The 22,095-nt window shown below is 32.4% G+C and overlaps 1 protein-coding gene across 2 annotated transcripts; it reads right to left on the bottom strand.

Annotated features, from left to right (window-relative positions):
- Positions 1–808: 808 nt before the first annotated feature.
- On the bottom strand, positions 809–21,984 carry LOC134706798 (uncharacterized). 2 transcript variants are annotated; one of them, XM_063566088.1, is made up of 6 exons: positions 21,896–21,984; positions 10,634–11,539; positions 9,832–9,980; positions 7,763–7,824; positions 4,038–6,063; positions 809–3,160 (listed from the first exon to the last, which is right to left on the bottom strand). In XM_063566088.1, the coding sequence occupies exons 2-6, from the start codon at positions 11,527–11,529 to the stop codon at positions 2,952–2,954; spliced, it is 3,342 nt and encodes a 1,113-aa protein (XP_063422158.1). In that variant the 5' UTR covers positions 11,530–11,539; positions 21,896–21,984; the 3' UTR covers positions 809–2,951. The 2 variants fall into 2 exon arrangements, with proteins under 2 accessions (XP_063422158.1, XP_063422159.1); XM_063566089.1 differs by lacking the exon at positions 21,896–21,984 and adding an exon at positions 11,923–12,265.
- Positions 21,985–22,095: the final 111 nt, after the last annotated feature.

Below are 22,095 nucleotides of genomic sequence, written 5' to 3'. Positions count from 1 at the left end.
CTAAGATGAAGTTATTGTGCAATTGAGATTCGAATAACATTTTCTATACAAATTACTGATCTGCTGTCATTAAAGGGAAATAATTTATATTGAGTTTAAATGTACACATAAAATTTAATCAATGATACGAGGCTTATGATTTTACCTACAAAAGATTCATAAAAAAAAATGAAATGCAAAATTAGTATGAAGTTGAAGGGCATGTAGAACACAAATTAGAAAGGTTTTGCAAAATACCGCTTATAAGATATCTTGTGCTCCTTGGAAGACAATCCCTTATACCTTGAACAATTCAACATTTTGCAAAACAGCTGTTAATCGTCTTTCATCATTAAATAAGTTTCATCTTTCGTTTTAGAACAGAGGATAAAAGTTAAATAATAACAGAAATAATGTTACAAACAAATTAAATGGGGAAATTTGATATTTGTCAGACAGAACAAAATTTTGCTGATTATTTGTAATGTAAATTATTTCCCTTTATTGCCAGCAGATCAGTAATTTGTAAACAAAATGTTATTCGAATCACAATTGCACAATAACTTCATCTTAGAAGACAAAGCTATAAAATATACACCTACAAAACAATGTTTTGAACTAATCATTTATAATATTTATTTATGATAGAAGTTTCCATTTTAAAGTTAGACCATTTTATTCAGTGACTCATACTATAGTATGATATTATTTGTGTTATAAATGATTGACAAAGGTATCAACTGACTGGATCTGGATGGTAAGTTTAACTTTTTATTTTACAGCACTCACTTCATACTAACAACATTTCAATGAGCAATCTGCTAAAATATTTTACCAGTTGATCAGTTAGTTGGAGTAGAAATCTGACTGCAATTTGGTAAACTGTTTTGGTCTTTGCTAATGTGATACCCCAAAGGTCACTGGATAAGCACAGTAACACTTACAGAACTATATCACCTGTGTAGGAACTCAAACTTATACATCATGAAATGATTTATACATGTTTAAAAATTTTTGGTTGAAGCTCAACAATGGAATAAGATTTACACCTGAGAATCAGGAAACCATATTTTAAAGGGAAAAAAAATGGCAGTAAAATTTTTATTGAAATTTTTAGGGGGCACCCACCCATTTTGACTGTGTGTCTGCTTCCATATATCATTTCTGCCATGTTTGCTTATTCAGTTCGACAAATAAGTTTCAGAGGAGATGAGGAAAATGTCAATTGTTCAAATTGTTTTATTTAGAACTGAAAATAGTTCACATTGGCCTAAAGGTCCAGATGAGGATAAAATTAACAATGAATTTTGCATTTTCAATTTGTTCATTGGGTTCTTATTTAATAAGAAACTAATTTAATTAAGATTTAACATGTTGTTGCTCTAAGCATCATTCCCCCATGAATACATGAAATATGAAGTCATTCTGTTCAGTCATACTTGAGAAAAGTGTTACCAATTGTATTTCATTTCATTAAAGCATAAAAAAAAATAGGAGGTAGATGAAAGTCAGATCTAAAAAGTGGCCACACTATGCCACTCCTTACTTACTATTAAGCTGGTGAACAAATGTGAAGTTATTCTGTTCAGTAGTACCTGAGAAAATTGTGACAGAAATATTTGTAGCGAGAACCAACGAACTGATGAAAGGACAAGCTGAATGCAATTAGATAAAAAATAGATTGGGGGCATAATATGGAATATTTTACTGATAAATGAAGATGAAGTCTATTAAACAATACCTGCCAACATTTGAAAATACCCATGGGTTTTTATGTGCAATATGGCTATCATAGTCCTACAAAATCTTTAAAGGGGTCTTCAAATTTATTTGAATGTTGTTTATTTGCTTCTTTATACTTTAGCAATACTAAAGCCATGGTATACTTCATTGTTTTTATTTTAAATTGTGGACAAAATGCCTCTTTTAAAATTTTGATTTGGGAGCCCACATGGGGGAGCTCCCCCCAAATAGTGACAGTTGACAGGTGTGATTAAACCTTTTTTTAAGAAATGTAAACAACAGTAAGGCACAATTACAGTCATGACGGTACTTACTTCATAAATAAGTTACAGATAACATATAAATCACAACAAGAATTCCCCTTAAACTAGCCTCTCCAACTTTCATGAACTTCCAAGTATTTACAATAACATATCCTGCCTCAACATGCCTTATGTACATTTCATGATCCATTGGTCAATTGATAGTACACCAGCTTGAATCTAATTGTAAACAATTTGCTGGATAAGACTGGTCACTTGGTTAAATATGAAAATTTTACAACATAATTATTAGGTTTTTAAAGATGTCAGAAAAAGAGATAGCTGATATTTATTTTGTCTGACATATAGAAAAACTTAAATGGTTAAAATTATGGTTTTAAAATTAATTAAATTGTTGGGGTTTTGTTTTTCCATGATACATGTATATAAATACATCAATCTAGTCTTACACAAGAGTTATTCAATATCAATTTTTAGTTGTGCAAAAAGAACCTAAGACTTTTGCAGAATTAAAAATTAATAGAGGTAAGCTTTCAAAATCTAAAATTAAATGTATTTCATACATGTAGCTAGTCATTGTTTATATGGTATATACATGAAGACAGTTTCACTGTCTGATGATGTTTACAGCTGATTGCATTAAGTGAATAGGTAAATGTAATACTTTTGGTTAGCTTGCTTGCTAGCTGAACCGTGAAGTCATGGAAGTCATTATTAGGTAAGGTGTACTAACCTCCTTTCAAAGTATTCTAGTCCTACAAACAGATAGTTTGATTATCTGTCCGACTAGTCTACTCTTAAAGGAGGGGAGTTTACCTAACCTAATAATGACTTCACGGCTCAGCTAGCAAGTAAGCTAACCAAACCTATTACCTTTCCCTACGTATACACACTCAATGCAATTGGCTGTAAGTATATATACATTAAGTTTACATTTGGTAAATTGTGGATTTAACAAATACATATTCACAAATTCAGAAAAAATGGAATATAAATCATTTTTGTTTCCACTAGAATATCTGAAGCTGTCTGTATTTCTGGGAGTTGTAATAATAACTTGTCCAAGCGCTGACCATGGTCTGCAACATCTCCATGACCACTCCCAGTAAAACCTTTCAACACCTCAACATATCGATCATGAATTCTGGCAACTATTTCATTTCTTTTCCCATCACCTGGAAAACATTGTATTTGTTTACACGAATAAAACATAATAAGCAAAAACTGCATTTGAAAATATTTTTTTATGCCATGTTGTCATAATTGTTTAAAAGCTATTCCCTTTTCAATAGAATTGTAGTTTTGCTCATTGTTGAAGCAATTCATTGACCTATGGATCTTTCTAACATCCACAATTTTTTCGTCTCTTGTTGTCTTAATAATTTGCAATCATTCCACATCACATTAATTCTTCATATTCAGGAAAATTTTAATTTCTTTGCTACAATTGACCTAAGGAAGATTGTGCAAATCAATCACTTTTGGTTTGTGATATCCAATATGAAATCGAGAATTTTTCTTAGCCTTAAATGTACTTAATTTTTGTTTCCTACCCTATAAGCTGCCATAAAATGAATTGAATATACACTGTAATTCGTATTTAAAGCTATAAATTTACCTATTAAGTTACCATCAATTTTTTTTACAACTAATTTTGAGGAAATTTAAAGGAATGTACATTACTTATGAACATAATGAACAATAGCAACAACTATTAGTGAACAGGCCCATCATAAACAGTATATTATTTGGGGTTTAAATAGTCAAACTTGAATCTGAATCACTATGTTTATACTCCTTACTAGTATTCTTTGTTTTCAGAGGATCTGACCCCCCCCCCTTTTTTCCCCTTACCCACCTTGTTACATGCATGATGAAATTCACACTTGAATTGTATTTACTTCTTTAAAGCTATTAACATAAAACATTTGTGAAAGGAAAATTGGGATATGATAAAAAAAAAATTGTTTTAGACAGACATTGATAGCATAAAAAGGAAGAGAATCTTTAAGGCTGAAATTTTGTAGAAAAGAATATAAAAAGCATTATTACCTTGTTTGAGTAATAAGATGACCTGCAAGCATGCATACTCCTCTTCTTTCAACAGCAATAAATGAAATGTAAACATGATTTTACACATATGTCTGATAAACAAATCCATATTGGAACTAATAATACCAGTCCCCAAATTCTTTTTGAACAATTTTTTCAAACAAAATTTCACATTTTCCAACTTTTGTTGATGAAATACATCAAAGGTAGCCGACATCTCAACTTTTCTTAGAATTGGTTGAGCTGATGTTAATAAGATAATTAACTTGTGCCATTTTTCTGTTAGAAGCTGAGAATATACTTCGGTAGGAACTTCACTGTAAAAGGGAAGATGTTTTGTCCACGTGACTAAATTGGTTACAAAATTGTCCCCAACATCACACATGTTTTTCATGACTTTATCAGCTGAGTCGTTAATCATGCTGATATCAAACTCAACCTTTAAGTGTTTTAGGCAACTGAGAATTTCAGATAATTTGTTATCGTTCTGTCCTATGAAACTTTGTATGTGTCCTGTACTTTGGAACCAGGGCGATAGCTTTTGAATGTTTGAATTTGGTTTGTTATTTTCGTGGCTGTCTTTAATGATTTCACTCTCTTCATCCTCATCTGTGGCAGTATGGCTCTCTGAAACTTTGATATGACTGTCATACTGAGGCAAGACACTAAAGTTATTAGTTGTATCAAAATCTAAGCTATTCTGGGCACTTATTTTGCCAGTACAATCAGAACTTCCTTCTTTTTGTAATAAACTTGAGTCTGAGTTCAAATGACTAGATAAATCTATTCCCAAGAGGGAACTACACTCAGAATCTTTCTTTTCGTCAGCACCATACTGACAATGACTCTTTTCAGACTTGTCTTTTGTAACAGTTGATGTCTTTTTGGTTGCTACTCTACATTCAACATTATGCTTTCTATAGGAACTACACTTTTTATCGGAATCATAGTCTGTTAAATCTACATCAGATTGGGAATATGTTTTGTTGGTGTTCACCCAAAGACTGGTAGGATCATATGCTATATCCCTATTTCCTGGAATTTTGGTTAAATCAAGGCCCATTTTACGATGATGTTTGGAAGACCGTCCTGCATGTTGGGAGATATGGTGATGGTGCTTAGAAGATTTTCCTCTATTGAACATGTTAAGATGGTCTTCGGAAAGTGGGAAATTGGCATTTTCCCATGAACTTCTTGATTGACCATACTGATGTAAATCGGTACTATCATTGTTTTTACTGGTTCTGATTTGGTGTGTTCTAGGTGGTGGTTGTTTAAAAATAATTTCATCATGTATGTATCCTTCACCCTCTTCTCTGCATAAGGGAAAAGAAGGTTTTGAAATATTGTGAGGTCTGTTAAAGTCTTCAAATGATAAATCATGGTCAGTCACGGGGGACTTTAAACTTGAGCTATCTTCACCCTGGTCAACACATAAATATTTAGCACTTTTAGTGCTGTGAAAAGTGCTGTGATCATAGTACACACTTGAGTCCTTCTTAACGGCATTTTCCTGATGTCTTGTGATTGGAGTGGCTCCGGGAGGATATGTTAAGTTTTTATTTAAACCAAACATTCCTGGAGTGAACGAAGTAAAAGAAGAACTATCAGAACTAATTGAACTGTTATAATCTTGTTTTGCATGGCCATAAGAAGACTTTGAGTCATAAGCTTTCTCATCTTGTGGAATACACTGAACCATGTTTTCAAGGATTCGCAACTGATTTTGTTGACTACCTGTGTTAGTTGACAACTCATGTGGAGAATTGAGTATTTTGCATATGTATTTATTTTTTGAGGCAGTCAAATGTTGTTGTTTCCTTGACCATTCGTTTCCATATTCACTTCTTATGTCTTGTTTTTTCTCAAATGATATGTCCTTCCTGTCACCATGATGTAAAACACTTGATTCATCATTATTTCCCAACATTTTTGGTCCCTGATCTTCAATTAATTTAACTTTTCCAACTTCTTCTTTGTATAAAGACATCACATCTTGTTTTTTCTTGTACTTCTTGTATTTAACCTTAAGTAAAAACAATAAATATTAAAATTTTAAATAGTATATTGAGAAATTTTAGCAGTTTTTATCTTATCTTATGTTAATTATATGAGATGATGTTTTTTTTTACATTTTTAATAATAACAAGAATGTGTCCATAGTACAGGAATGCCCCACTCACACTATAATTTTCCATGTTCAGTGGACCTAAATTGGGGTCAAAACTTTAATTTGGAATTAAAATTAGAAAGATCATATCAAAGGGAACATGTGTACTAAGTTTCGAATAGATGTGACTTTAACTTCATCAAAAACTACCTTGACCAAAAACTTTAACCTGAACTTTGCACTTCCATTTTCTATGTTCAGTGGACCATGAAATTGGATTCAAAACTATAATTTGGCATTATATATAGAATTAGAAAGATCATATCATATGGAACATGTGTACTAAGTTACAAGTGGATTGGACTTCAACTTCATCAAAAACTACCTTGACCAAAAACTTTAACCTGAAGTGGAATGAACGAACGGACGGACGAACGAACGGAGGCACAGACCAGAAAACATAATGCCCCTCTACTATCGTAGGTGGGGCATAAAAACCATATTTTGGTATGAAACGGGACAAGTAGTGGTTGACCATACCTCCTCTTTTATTAGCATTATCTTACAATAAAAAGAAAGGCTAGAATTGATGGTCTTTTTTTCTGCTTTACGAGATAAAATTGAGAAAGGAAATGGGGAATGTGTCAAAGTGACAACAACCCAACCATAGAGCAGACAACAGCCGAAAGGCCACCAATGGGTCTTCAATGTAGGGAGAAACTCCCGCACCTGTAGGCGTCCTTCAGTTGACCCCTTAAAAATATGTATACTAGTACAGTGATAATTGACGTCATACTAAACTCTGAATTATACACAAGAAACTAAAATCAAACAAGACTAACAAAGACCAGAGGCTCCTGACTTGGGACAGGCACAACATTGTGGCTAAGTTAAACATGTTTATGAGATCTCAACCCTCCCCCTATACCTCTATCCAATGTAGAAAAGTTAACGCATAACAATATGCACATTAAAATTCAGTTCAAGAGAAGTCTGAGTCTGATGTCAGAAGATGTAACAAAAGAAAATAAATAAAATGACAATAAAACATATATAACAACAGACTACTAGCAGTTAACTGACATGCCAGCTCCAGACCTCAATTAAACTGATTGAAAGATTAATAACTATAAATTCAGAGATTATTGCATGTATTTGTAAATGCTTTTTTTGAAGAATGGACAGAAGTGTGAGACTAATTTATTATATTGTGTACGCATGTCATTGTGTATCAGATACATGTACCATAATCTGAATTCTTACAAATGTATTTACTGCATTATTCACCAAGTTGATTTTTTTGCATTAAGATTATAAAAATATCACAATAATTTCTGAAATACAATGTTCTTCACTTAATTCAATGCAAACCCCAAAAGGAGGCAAAAAAAATTAAACTGCAACATTAACAGTCATATCATCATTACTAATGACTTTAATATGATAAAACAGGATATTAAAGAATACTAGAGCATAATAATTGTATACCATAGGAATATCCCATCTATTCACTTCATTGCCTGGATATGTGTAGTGAAATAGCAAATTGCAGGAGAAATTGAGCTATTAAGGATGCTAGAAATCACAATGTGCTTAAAACTTTATAGCTTTGTACCTTGTATAAGTTGTAGACAGCCCCTGAGTTTCTTCCTCCAGGCATTCTATCTTCTCTAACAGCTGAAAATAAACAAACCAAAATTTAATTCATGCAATGTACATTAACATGACAAATAAATAGTTGTGCCAAGAGCACATGTTAAGCCAGTTTTGGAATAAAATGGGACATTTTGAAGGCATTTAATCAGAAGCAAATAAAATGATTCTGTAACAAAACATGCACAAGGATATCCATAGTCATATACTTAGTGTAAAAATCATGACTATTAAAAGGACCATAACCCTATAAATAACAAACTAGAAAATTTAAAAAAAAAAAAAAAATTATGTTCACCAATTCCAACAGTTATGTAAAGTTGATAGTAACAACTTGTATATATGCATGTTCTATGGTTGTTGCTCATCATTTTTACAACACACATATTTTACCCAGCTTTTTATGTTTATTAGATAAAAAAACCCAGAAAGATTCAACATTTCAGGAGCAGTTACTCCAAAAAAGGGTTATCATTTTTTCAGGGAAGATTAATTTTGTCATGCTGATACATTTTTCCATTTACCCTTTTGACCTAGCTCCTAGTTTTCCAAATAAAAGCAAATAACTATTAAAAATAGATATTATCTTTAGCAATCTCTTAAATTAATTCACTTCTTATTCAGATACAAGACAATTAAAATATTAGTATTGCCTTATAGTTATTCTTGTCTGTAATTATAAGTTCCCCAATTTCAAGTATCTTTCTTCCACCTTTAGATAACTGTGCCAATTCCTGGAGTGTGTTTTTAAGAAAGGTGATTTTTCTAAAATCCTTGTTGAAGGAGTGCTCATAAAGATTTTTCACTTCTTGTTCTGAATTTTTCAATGATAGTATTGATTTTAACTGGTGCAAGAGTTGTGACAGATACTGTAGATTTTTTTTCAGTATGATATTTGATTGGACAATGCTATATTTTGCAGACAATATCTTAAAATGTAACAGCTGGTATCATTTTTTTAACGTGACAGAAAAAAAACCAAAGTGTGATGGATAACTCAGGTTTCTGCCCTAAATCTAAAGAATAACTTATTTCTGTAGCACATGAAAGAAGTTCTCCATGAAATCATGATTTTTACTAAAATAAACTACGGTAGCTGATCAACTGTTATTTTTTCAGCCTGATATTCAGTTGAAATACAAATAGAGAAATGGAATTCTTTATTAGAGAAAGCATAAATGGTCAAGTTAATATCTTTTATTTTTTTACATTTGTTTCTATATTGTATTTGCTTTAAAAGTTTAATATAGACCTGTGCATGATTTAGGATTTTTTATATCATATACAAGTATATATATATATATGTGTGTATGATTAAATGGTAGTATGAAAATTTCAGATATTGGTAAACTTATCAAATAAAAACAAATTTTCAACAAGTGAAAATGTTAACTGATACCAAATATTTTGGTAAACAGGAAGTTGTTGAGTGATGAATCTAAAAATGCTTCACATGGTGTAGCTGCCTTATAAAAACCCTGTAACCAAATTTTAGAAATCCTTGTATTGTAGTCCATGAGCAAAATGTAAAGACAATTTTCAACTGGGCTACTCATGTGTACAATGATGTACATTGTTAGTGTTTGCATTTGATAAACAGGATGTGTTGAGTGATGAATCTGAAAAAGCATCAAACAGCATAACTCTTATATAAACCCTGAAACCAAATTTCAGAAATCCTTCTACTGTAGTTCCTAAGAAATATCTAATGATTTTTTTTAGCTTGACTACTCGTGTGTAAAATGATTCAAGTCAATTATCTGACCATTTTTGCAGTTAACAGATCCTTTCTTTCTATTTTTTCAAGGCCTATAGCTACATGTAATATTAACACATCTGATGATCATTTATCTATTGAACATTCAACTTCAGGTTTACAAGTATCATCTTTCACAGTACATTTAATTTCACAGCTTTTAAAAAAAAAATGCATTTTAATAACCTCTTGATAATTCTTCAGCTGATGTAAGTGCCCATTCATGCCATAATGTACATATATGATAAAGACAAAGGAGGTATACAAAACTTTACCTGATAAGACCATTCCAACTTTCAGACACTTTTTAAATCTACAATATTGACATCGATTCCTAAGCAGTCTATTCATGGCACAGTCTTCTTTTCCTGAACATTTATAGATTCTCCTTCCTTGTACAGTTCTCTTAAAAAATCCTTTACATCTACAAAAACAAACAAAAAATAATTTAATTACAACAGGCTTCATATAAATGTGTTTTATTCCAAGCATTTTCACCCCAATAAAGTTTCAAAAGAATCATTCAGTAAGTTTTTTATTACATTACATTTGCTTCATACTAACAACCATTCACTAGCTACAAATGTCTGAGCTAAACTGGAACACCAGTTGATTAGTTTATTAGAGATGGTTTGGTGAAACATTTTAGCAATTGATATTGTTAAAGAGTTAAACCTTTCAGATAAGTACAGTAATAAATAATCAAATGTGAAAAATCTTATAAAATACACATGATACATGAAATATCTCCATAAAATTTTTCATGTCAAGTAAAATTTTTACAGAATTACAGAAATTTTTCACTTGTCTAGTTTAATTTTGCCACAAAATTTCAGAGATGATGCAAACATGGCAAATGAAAAAGTCAATCTATGTAATAATTCATAATCATTTGTATAAAATAATTAGGCCTGTGAATTAAAAAAAATCACAATAATGAACATTCTGTTTACAATTTAGGAAAAGTTTATATTATTTTCAGAAAGCCTAAACAGAACTCAATTTTTCTTAATTAATTTATCAGAGGATTTTACAAGAGGTTATAACTAATGTACAGCTAAATTAATAATATATTACCCTTCACATGTAACCATGCCATAATGAATCCCAGAAGCCTTGTCATTACAGATAGCACAAAGTAGTTGGTCTGAGGTATCAGAGTCTGTGTTATCTGTCGTTGTATTTGAGGAATCTGTTTCATTCTCCTTTAATACACCACTATATTCAAATTCATTGTTAATATAATGATGAATAAAAGAATAATCTTGTTTCTTTTCCTTATTACATGTCAGATCTGGGCTATTTTGTTGTTTCTGGTTCAGCTTTTTAGCCAGTAAGCTTTTGGACATATTGCTCACAACAGGTCTACAACCCTGACTAACTAGATCCAAACTCTTACTTTCTGGCACCATGGCTAAGACATATCCTTTAGGAAGGGCTGATAGAAGATGTACTTCAGGCTGCTGTGTATTGCCATCACCTTCCTGAGCTAGAGTTACTGGACAAGGTGTCAATGGATGACCTAATATATTTTTATGCCCAGGAACAATGAACAATCCAGGTACAGAAACATACTGAGATGATGGCAAAGTGCACAATTTTGACAGGTCTTCTTGTGAAAATGACTTGTCTCCTTTTGGGGATTTGACACAAATTGAAGCATGAGAATCTTTTTGGTCTAATGAGACAGATGAAATACTGCCCCTGACATGGCAGCTGGTACTATTTGGTCTTAAAGGTCTAGCCGCAGTGTTGAGTGGAGGCTTGAAGATATTTTGTCTGTCTTTAATCTTCTTAATATCTAAACTTAAACATTCACTACTAATGTATCCACTATCTGAACCATCCGTTGTTGAACCAGTGTCCGATTTGAAATATCTATCATTAGTCATTAAATGATTCAAACGCTTTCTTTTCAGTTTGAGATTTTGGAACAGACTCTCTGCATCCTCATCAGCAGATCCAGACTCCATGTTTATTAATCTGTAAAAAAGAAATATTTTGTAATTACAGTGAGTATAATGTATATTCTTGATTACAATGTATATTCTTGATTACAATGTATATTTTTGATTACAATTCTTGATTACAATGTATATTTTTGATTACAATGTATATTCTTTCCTGCAAATAACTATACATGTAACTATTTAAACTGCTAGAGCAATGATAAACATTCAATATCCTGTTGTTACTATTTTTGCTTATGATGTTATAATAAAATTAGCAAGAGGATAATATATATGTCTTTGGTTTTATTGGTCAAAAATCTGGGACAATATGTGAGAATATAGGTCAATATTATAGATAAATGAAAATGAACTAGGCCCCCCTAACCTGATGAACCAGATTTTCGAAATACTTACTCATTTTGGGGTTATAGACAGGGTATCACGAATCTTGTCAGAGTTAATATATTATTTGAATATTTTCCCCCTTATAAAGCATATGTAAATAGACTTGAACTTGACATTGTGTGTATCGTTATGTAGGTGTGCCAGCTGGTGCAGTCAGTGGTTTTGTAGATGATCGGGGACCAAAAATAATACGGGGGACTATCGTCGTTCGAGGTTTTACTGAGTCTTCGAGCATATTATTTTCGTCTTTTTTCATAGCCCCAATTTTCTGTAAAAAAAAAGACTGGAATCTCACATCCCTCTCATTTTGCCCTAATTATTAAACTTGAACTTGACCCAGAATATTGCCATTGACATTGGATAAATTCATACACAATCGGACTACTTTCACTTTACAACACGTGTCGCGAGAGTCAACAAACTTTACAAATCCAGCAGAGTTCATTTAATTGATCCATGCTTCTCCATATGGACTTGTCTATGTCTGCAGGTTTATTAATAGTTAAAAACATTGGATTTTTTTTGGGGTTTCGTATTGCTGTGTGTTTAGGCGAGGAATTACATATTTAAATATACAATTTCTTGGTTTAGGGAACGACAATTTGAATTAAAAAAAAAGGGGGTAATTTTTTTTATGAAAATATTCTGATCCCTAATATGAAGAAAAAAATATTCTGGTCAAGCAGATGACAAAATTAAAATATTATGAATCCAGATTTTCCCATGCCTCATAGTGTTATATGTTTGGGGAAATATATTTGATTGATTGACTCTTGATAGTGTTGAACTCGGGCAAACAAACTAATACCCCCCTTTTTATGTTAAAGGTCGGCTCCCTAGGTCGTTACTTTTTTAAGTATTAGTTTATGCTTGTGTTGTAAAATGTTTAAATTTTTCAGATTTCCGTGAAGAGGCTTGTGTGTCCTTTTATAAGCACCTGCCCTTGGTGACCCGATCCTGCATATGAACAACAATACTATTTGCTCATATGAATCAGCCATGAGGAAGAACTTAACTCAAAGTTGTTTTTGCTAAATGGATTTGATGCTGCTTCTGGTGCATGGTCAATAATCACTAAACATACAGGTTTTGATATGTGACAACATGTATTATTAACTCAATTTATATTTCACGTTTTTTGTCAAACGTATTTCTATTTTTATTTTTGTTTATTGCAATTGTGTGATAAAAAAATCAATGTACTGATTATGCCCGTAATGGGTCCACTATTGGAAATAAAATATATCTTATATTATCTCTTATTATAAGAGGGAAAAGGGGGGGGGCAGACTTTGAAAATAAACATTTTGATCCCCTTCAGGATTATGTACCCTGTGTTGACCTATGGAAACTTTATAGAAAATATAAGGCTACTTTCTCAGTGTACCCTTAAATTTGGCAATTCGGTGCTTGGTGGAGAGAGGATTATTGCATGCAGTGCTAGGCAAAGATATATTCTTAAGACAAGATGTTGGTTAAAACAAATATAAATATGCACCAATAAAATCGCACCTTCTAGATAAGTGTGCGCTCGACTTTTTTGAAACAATAAATGCCAGCACATCATACAACAAACGAGTAAATCTGTGTTAAAAATTTATAACCAACATCTTTTTTTAAAGTCTGTGGATATTCCACAAACATGTTGATTTTATTTGCCACAAAATCCCCTTTTTCTATTTAATGCTATGAAACAATCAATGATAATGCTTTGCACGAAGTTTCTGGGGAGCAATAATTTGCCAAATTTCTGCCTTTTTTGTTTGTTGTTTTGTGGTGTTTCGTTTGGAATTTAAAATATAATAATATTTCTCAATTTAATGTTGCACTTTCAGTTCCTCATCTTTGCTATGATTAGGTTTTTTTTAACCTTTTGTTGTCTGAGCTGGACGGTGTTTCTGTCATATTGAAATATTGCTGTCCAAGGAAATAAGACATAGGAATAATGCACTGTGGGAACATAAATCCTCAGTTAAAGTTTAACCCTTGTTAAGTAACCGTAGGTTAAATGATTTAACCCTGGTTTATCTTTTACAGACGGTTAAATTTAACCAAGTGATGAACAACCAGCTCTAGGCGTCAAACGGTCATTTTCAGCTACCGTTAGCGTCAAATTGGTTAAAATTTAACCGTGATTCGTCAAAATATCATTATCGTGATTCCGAATCAGAGGTCTCAAATATCCCCCAAAAAATTACGGTACCGATAATTATTATCTACCGAATAGATGCTCTGTATTATAAATGTTCAAATACTTTATGGACGACTAGTTGATTTTCTTATCATCTAAAAGAAAGTGCGCATTTTATCGTCATGCACCAAAAATTACCGTTAACGTCATTTGGCAAGAATTTTTACCGTTATTCGTCATGAAGGTACCACCATTACCACCCTCCTACATTTCATTGCAGTAGCACATTTCTGGTCATAAACATATATCTTGGGTATTTCAAAGCACCATTATTTTTTTGTGATTTTTATGGAATATTTTTGAAAATAAACTCATCAAAGATACCAGGATTAAAATTTTATATTCACGCCAGACGCGCGTCTCGTCTACAAAAGACTCATCAGTGACGCTCGAATCAAAAGATGTTTAAAAGGCCAAACAAAGAAACTTGAGATTACATGGTTACTAAAGCTTATACACAGATATAAAAGAGGTGAAAATAATTTGATTGGTCAACTTCCAGTGATGGTGAATTTCTTATATGCAATAAGTGTTATGGGATTTTTTTCTACAGCACTGGACAGGATAAAAATGTGCTCATGCCAAGTATTCTTTATTTGAAACAAAGATAAATTCTGCACAATTTGCTAGATTTAAAAAATCAAAAAAGACATTCTGAACAAATAGATCGGCCAATTTTGATTTGTTTTAGTTCTAGAACAAGAGGCTGTCACAACGACAGCAAACCGGATTTATTAACATTTATTTGTGTCCTGGCAATATCACAAGAACCATTACTGATGAATGGTGAAAGTGAAAATCGTCAATATCAAATTTGACCTCCATTTTGTCATCAGTGTGAACATATTAAAATTTGAAAAGCTTAGATTGAATGGTTCATGAGTCATAAGAATGCAACAACTTGAATGGAAACGCCATTTTACGATCTTTCAAGAACCAAATTACTCCTGAACGGTAAAAGTCAAAATCGTCATTATTGAACTTGACCTCTATTTTGTCATCAGTAACAACATATAAACATTTCAAAAGCTTAAGTTGAATGGTTCATGAGAAAATGCACGGACATGACTGGAAACACTATTTTTCAATCTTTCAAGAACCATAACTCCTGAACGGTAAAAGTCAAAATCGTCATCATTGAACTTGACCTCCATTTTGTCTTCAGTAACAACATATTAAAATTTGGGAAGCTTTGGTAGAACAGTTCATGCGTAAATGCACGGACATGACTGGAAACTCCATTTTTCAATCTTTCAAGAACCATAACTGATAACTCCTGAACGATAAAAGTCGAAATCACCATTATTGAACTTGACCTTCATATAGTTGTCAGTAACAACATGTTAAAATTTTAAAAGCTTTGGTTGAACGGTTCATTCCCAATTTAATAACCGACATTTTTGTTCCAAAAATCCGGTTAATAAAATCAAAGTACTTATTAGCACTGAAGGATAAAGATTGCATTACAACATATTTGCAGTTGTTCCAACTACAATCACGTGTAAAGGAAGACAACTCCCATTTAACAATGACTTCATCTATACTATTAAACGAGAAGACCTTATTTTGGGTGTCGCTTCTCTTCTTTCCACAATAAATTAATCATCATGCCTCTGTGTCCTATTGGTACAGTGCATAATCGCATTTGTCATCCATTCATATGATTATTCAGATTGAGGTATTTTGGGTGAAAAACGAGAAAAAAGACGTCCGGATATGTTTCCGTCATTGGGCGAAATTTTAAGTCAGATTAGACTTCCGGTTTGTGTTTTTTCTGTATACTTTGAACATACATTAATATACTACGAATACAGTGTATTTTCTGTCTTATATCCGTCATTGGACGAAATTTAAGTCAGATTAGATCCTCCGGTTTGCGTTTTTCTTTTTACTTTGAAACAAATACATATACTACGAATAAAGTGTATTTTCTGTCTGATATCATTTTCAAGTTCACTATCCACGGCAGTCACAGGGTTTTTTTAATAGAGAGGGTCTGAAATATATATCAATTACCGCTGTGGATTAATAATTAAACTGAAAATTGACTGTAAAAAGAAAATACACTTTCGGGACGTCTGGAACGGGTGTTTTTTTAGATCAAAATTTCAGGATTGACCATTTCGGTATCCGGGATTTCTTTTTTCGAATTTCGGGATGTCGAGATATTCAATTTGTATAATAAATTCAGAACCTCGGGATTTCATGTTTTAAAGCCCGGGATATTGGGATCAGGGCCCCTCCGCAGTGGCGGATCCAGAAATTTTCATACGCAGGGGCCCGTTGACTGCCTGAGAGGGGCCGCTCCGGTCCTGCCACAGTGCTTCCCTATATAAGCAACCAATTATTTTCCAGAAAAGGGGGAGCGGGCCCCTAAATCCGCCTCTGCCCCCGATCCCCCCTTTTATGGATATTCATAATATACAGATAAGCGCTAAAATTATTCATGTGTCAATAAAATTAAAAGAGAAAAAGGAGGAGCCGGGCTAGAAAAACAATTATCCTGTCCCAAATTACCTATGACTTTTGATACCTTTTCTGAAATTCTAAAGTCACTAACTGTTTTACAAAAAAGAAAAGATGTGGTATGAATGCCAATGAGACAGCTCTCCACAAGAGACCAAAATGACACCGAAATTAACATTTAAAAGTCACCTTACGGCCTTCAACAATAAGCAAAAGCCGATACTGCATAGTCTGATATAAAAGGCCCCGAAATGACAAAGTAAAACAATTCAAATGAGAAAACTAACAGCCTTATTTATGTACAAAAAATGAACGAAAAACAAATATCATTGAACCACTGAACTGGCTCCTGACTGGAATGTTCATAATACATGTACAATAAATGTGTGTTCATAATGAAATTAATAGAAAACAAACTAGAGGCTCTAAAGAGCCTGTGTCGCTCACCTTGGTCTATGTGAATATTAAACAAAGGAAGCAGATTGAAAATTGACTACAAAGGTCAATAACTCCTACAGGGGTCAATTGACCATTTCGTTCATGTTGACTTATTTGTAGATCTTACTTTGCTGAAAATTATTGCTGTTTATAGTTTACCTATATCTATAATAATATTCAATATAATAACCAAAAACAGCAAAATGTCCTTAAAATTACCAATTCAGGGGCCGCAACCCCAAAACAGGTTGTCCAATTCATCTGAAAATTTCAGGGCAGATAGATCTTGACCTGATTAACAATTTTACTTCATGTCAGATTTTCTCTAAATTATTTGGTTTTTGAGTTATAAGCCAAAAACTGCATTTTACCCCTATGTTCTATTTTTAGCCGTGGCGGCCATCTTGGTTTGATGGCCAGGTCACCGGACACATTTTTTAAACAAGAAACCCCAAAGATGATTGTGGCCAAGTTTGGATCAATTTGGCACAGCAGTTTCAGAGAAGAAGATTTTAGTAAAAGATATATAAAATTTACGAAAAATGGTCAAAATTGACTTTAAAGGGCAATAACTCCTAAAGAGGTCAACTGACCATTTTGGTCATGTTGACTTATTTGTAAATCTGACCTTGCTGAACATTATTGCTGTTTACAGTTTACCTATATCTATAATAATATTCAATATAATAACCAAAAACAGCAAAATTTCCTTAAAATTACCAATTCAGGGGCCGCAACCCAAAAACAGGTTGTCCAATTCATCTGAAAATTTCAGGGCAGATAGATCTTCACCTGATTTACAATTTTACCCATGTCAGATTTGCTCTAAATGCTTTGGTTTTTGAGTTATAAGCCAAAAACTGCATTTTACCCCTATGTTCTATTTATAGCCATGGCGGTCATCTTGGTTAGTTGGCGGGGTCACCGGACACAATTTTTAAACTAGATACCCCAATGATGATTGTGGCTAAGTTTCAAATAATTTGGCCCAGCAGTTTCAGAGGAGAAGATTTTTCTAAAAGATTACTAAGATTTACGAAAAATGGTTAAAAATTGACTATAAAGGGCAATAACTCCTAAAGTGGTCAACTGATCATTTTGGTCATGTTGCCTTATTTGTAGATCTTACTTTGCTGAACATTATTGCTTTTACAGTTTATCTCTATCTAAAATAATATTCAAGATAATAACCAAAAACAACAAAATTTCCTTAAAATTACCAATTCAGGGGCAGCAACCTAACAACGGAATGTCAGATTCATCTGAAAATTTCAGAGCAGATAGATCTTAACCTGATTAACAATATTTCCCCATGTCAGATTTGCCCTAAATGCTTTGGTTTTTGAGTTATAAGCCAAAAACTGCATTTTACCCCTATGTTCTATTTATAGCCATGGCGGCCATCTTGGTTAGTTGGCGGGGTCACCGGACACAATTTTTAAACTAGATACCCCAATGATGATTGTGGCCAAGTTTGGTTAAATTTGGCCTAGTAGTTTCAGAGGAGAAGATTTTTGTAAAAGTTAACGCAGGACGACGACGACGGACGACGACGACGACGGACGACGACGGACGCCGGACGCCAAGTGATGAGAAAAGCTCACTTGGCCCTTTGGGCCAGGTGAGCTAAAAATGGGAATTTTGGAAATAAAGGAGGAGGGTTAAAAAAAAACATTTGCCTGTCCCCAAGTACCTATGACTTTTGATACTTTTCCTGAAATCAAATCTTTTACAAAACTCTTCCTACAACACTTTACATCCTTTCAAATACGCTCTGAATGCCCGCGATTTCGCGGGTGTGTTCTAGTTGATATTTATAGAACAGATACTAGATTCATGCATAATGCACAATTTATGTAATTTTCTTTACAAGAATGGTTGTACACCTACACACCATTTTGTAACTTGAAATTCTGAGTACATGTATTTATTTCATTGACATATTACTTGAATTTTTCATAGGTAGGATAAATAGATTGGATTTTTCACAATGTCATCTAGCTGTACATTGCTCAAACTTTTGCCGAAAGTAACTCATATAAATGATGCCTTTTATATTTCATATTAAGAAAAACAGATACCAACTTAGTCTCGTATTTGATTTAATCGGGGATCAAACCAATTGCCTCTCAAAATCCATCCGGGAAAAGGGGAGTAGCTTCCACTAAGACAGTTAGATAAATACCTCACCTTTTTTTATAAGAACAAAAGCGAGAAAGATAAAGTGAGATGAAAATGTACAAGATTGAAGATGGCTCAAGACATTTTAATTCTATCCCCTCCTCACACATATTCCGTAAGATTAATTTAAAGGATAGTAAACTGATAAGAGGCAGACTTAAAAGTGCATCAAGTTATAATCTAGTATGCACCTCACAAAAAAAACGCTTCGGATTGGAGAGGTGAAAGATGTCAAAGGGAAATTCAAACTCAGAAGTCGAAAATTAACTAACAACACGTTGGCAAATAAAAAGAAATGATTTGAGTATCCGGAGATGATGATAATTCTACATACCTGCGGCTCTTATCACAAAAAACTTACAATCAAAATTGATCGTAAGTTTGACTAAAAATGTTCACGACTTTACGAGTAATTGAACTCGTACGATTTTTTGTGAAAAAGCTGCTGTCTACACTTTGGGGTTTCTAAATTGTATGCGGAGAATTTGAATGTTACCTACAAATATAGCAACGTTCAAATGTATTGTTGTAATGTTAATTGGAAAACACAATTGTTCCATCAAATTCATATTGCTGATGTGGTTCATACGTGTTTCTCGTTTCTTTTTCTTTTTTATATAGATTAGACCGTTGTTTTCCCGTTTGAATGACCATATTATATATTGATGTATTGTCGATTGTGCTTGTCCTGACTATATATGACATTAAACATCAACCATAGAATTAAAACTGCATAATTTAAAGTTTGCAACTAAAAGCTGAATCGCCGACTTCTTTATTGAAAAGTCAAATTCAAGTACATTGTAACAATTATTCTTTCTTATTGATCATGCTCAAACACAATTTCTATAAAAATGAAATAGTAGATAATAACTTGGACTATTAGTTCCAGATAATAAGGGGCGATATAAAATCATATGTCTAATCAAAATGGTTGCAACTTAGATTAAAATGAGAAACCTCGATTTCATTATTATTTCACTTTTCTTTTTCTTTTTAAAATCACCCTTCAGCTTACGAAATTCTTGGAAATTATTTAATTCTTCTGAGATACATCTGTCAATCAAAGTAATCACAATCATTGATGGAAAGATTGGAAGAGTTGTGTGCATAACTTTAAATCATATTCTCAAGTATTGTTGTTGGAAAAAAACTTGATACTATTTTACACAAAGTATTGAAAGATATTTTCAATAGATATTTGAGATAATACAAAAAAGTTCCCCAAATTTACTTGTAAATGAATGCTTAAATTGGTGTAATGTCGACTCATGTCAACAAGGACCCTGCATGCACATGCTTTTGTGAGGCAGTAATAAGACTGATGCATACGAAACAAATGTTTAGAGGATTTCAATTTTCATTTATTTTTACACCAGCAATGTGGGTATTTTCGTAAATGGTGGACAACCACTATTTTTTTACAACAGGAATCAGTTCGTAATAGTAAATGAATTTGTGTTCATTAATATCCTACAAAAATATGATTCTAAGAATTTGCATATTTTTTTAGAAAAAAAAAGCTTTTTACACAATTTTGAACCAAGGAAACAATTAGGAATGTTATCTTAAAATTTTTCATTTTGTGTAAGTACATCCTTTTCTCTTTTTTTATTTAATTTGTCAAGAACTCTCAAATAACTTAATACAGCTGATTGGAGGGTCCTGGGGGACCATCAATGCATTTGAACTGGGACATATGGTTGGAACCCCATTTCATCCTGGGTTGGCTTTTAAAACTGGGTTGATCCGCCCTTGCAGCCGATTATCACTGTGTTTTTGTTAAAATCTTATTATATAAAGTTTAATAATAAAGACTATAATAGAATAAAATATTTTTATTCCTCAAATTAGGGCCACAGGAGGGCATATAGCAAACAAACGATATTATTATAAACACTATACGCAACACACAGACAATTGATATGAAACATGTGTAAATAAAAAAAACTGCACAGGAAACAAACACACAACAATTTTTAAATAGCAGTATATTATATGTGATTATTTTTTATTATACAAAAACAAATTCTGTCAAATCGAATTAGGCGACTTTTTCCAAATATAAATATGAACAACAATTTTCTGTGCAAAATAATCATATGGGAGATAATATAGCCATATGATATATTTTTTTAAATGACTAAACATACACATTTACAGGTGTATTGTTGAATAATAATTAAAGATGATCTGTGTATATATATATGTAAACATACTTTAAAAAAGACGGATATTTCTTTAGAGACAATTAATTATAATCATATATATTTTCCAGTCATGATTTTTTATAATGACTGACAAACCGCTGCTCAACAGTCTATTATTACATGTATTATACACTCTGTATACGTTATGTATGTATTGTTAATATTATATTAAAGACATTCTCGCCAATTAACCGGTATCATTTTTTCAAAAACAGTTGGTAGACAAATGTTAGATGTTGATTCTCCTTAGAAAACATATCAAACTTTATCCCTAATGCTATCTTTTTATTTCATGCTTCTCTGTCTGTATATATATATACATCTTTTGGTTTAATCAATACACGTGATTGAAAGGATGCCGCTAGTTAAACACGTTTTACAAACTGTCTTCTTGTCATTTTTTGTTTTTCTTTCATTTATTTCAATTTCTTTTCCCTCTATTATTAATTGGCATCAATATTTATAATGAATTAATAGTAATGTAAATATTTCTTACCTAAGATTGGTGCTGTCAAAATATAAATAAAAGGTAGGCTAGGTGTTTTAATCACGTGTACACACAACCGTATTACAGCTGTTTCACTTATCCCTCCACATAAAAGATTCATTAATTCTTCTTACCAAGTAGTAGGTATTTTCCAAGCCAACTGTTATTTGTATATTGCAGTAACCTCGATGTTAGTATCGACGTAACTT

This window comes from Mytilus trossulus, chromosome 2 (genome assembly GCF_036588685.1).
Source record: "Mytilus trossulus isolate FHL-02 chromosome 2, PNRI_Mtr1.1.1.hap1, whole genome shotgun sequence".
Lineage (NCBI taxonomy): Eukaryota > Metazoa > Mollusca > Bivalvia > Mytilida > Mytilidae > Mytilus > Mytilus trossulus.
This window is presented reverse-complemented; position numbering and strand designations above follow the sequence as displayed.

Coding starts and splice junctions, on each gene's coding strand:
- LOC134706798 (XM_063566088.1), bottom strand. CDS start 11,529: ATGGAGTCTGGATCTGCTGATGAGGATGCAGAGAGTCTGTTCCAAAAT. Junction 9,981..10,633: donor GGCATGGTTACATGTGAAGG/GTAATATATTAT, acceptor TTGTTTTTGTAG/ATGTAAAGGATTTTTTAAGA. Junction 7,825..9,831: donor AGTTGGAATGGTCTTATCAG/GTAAAGTTTTGT, acceptor GTTTATTTTCAG/CTGTTAGAGAAGATAGAATG.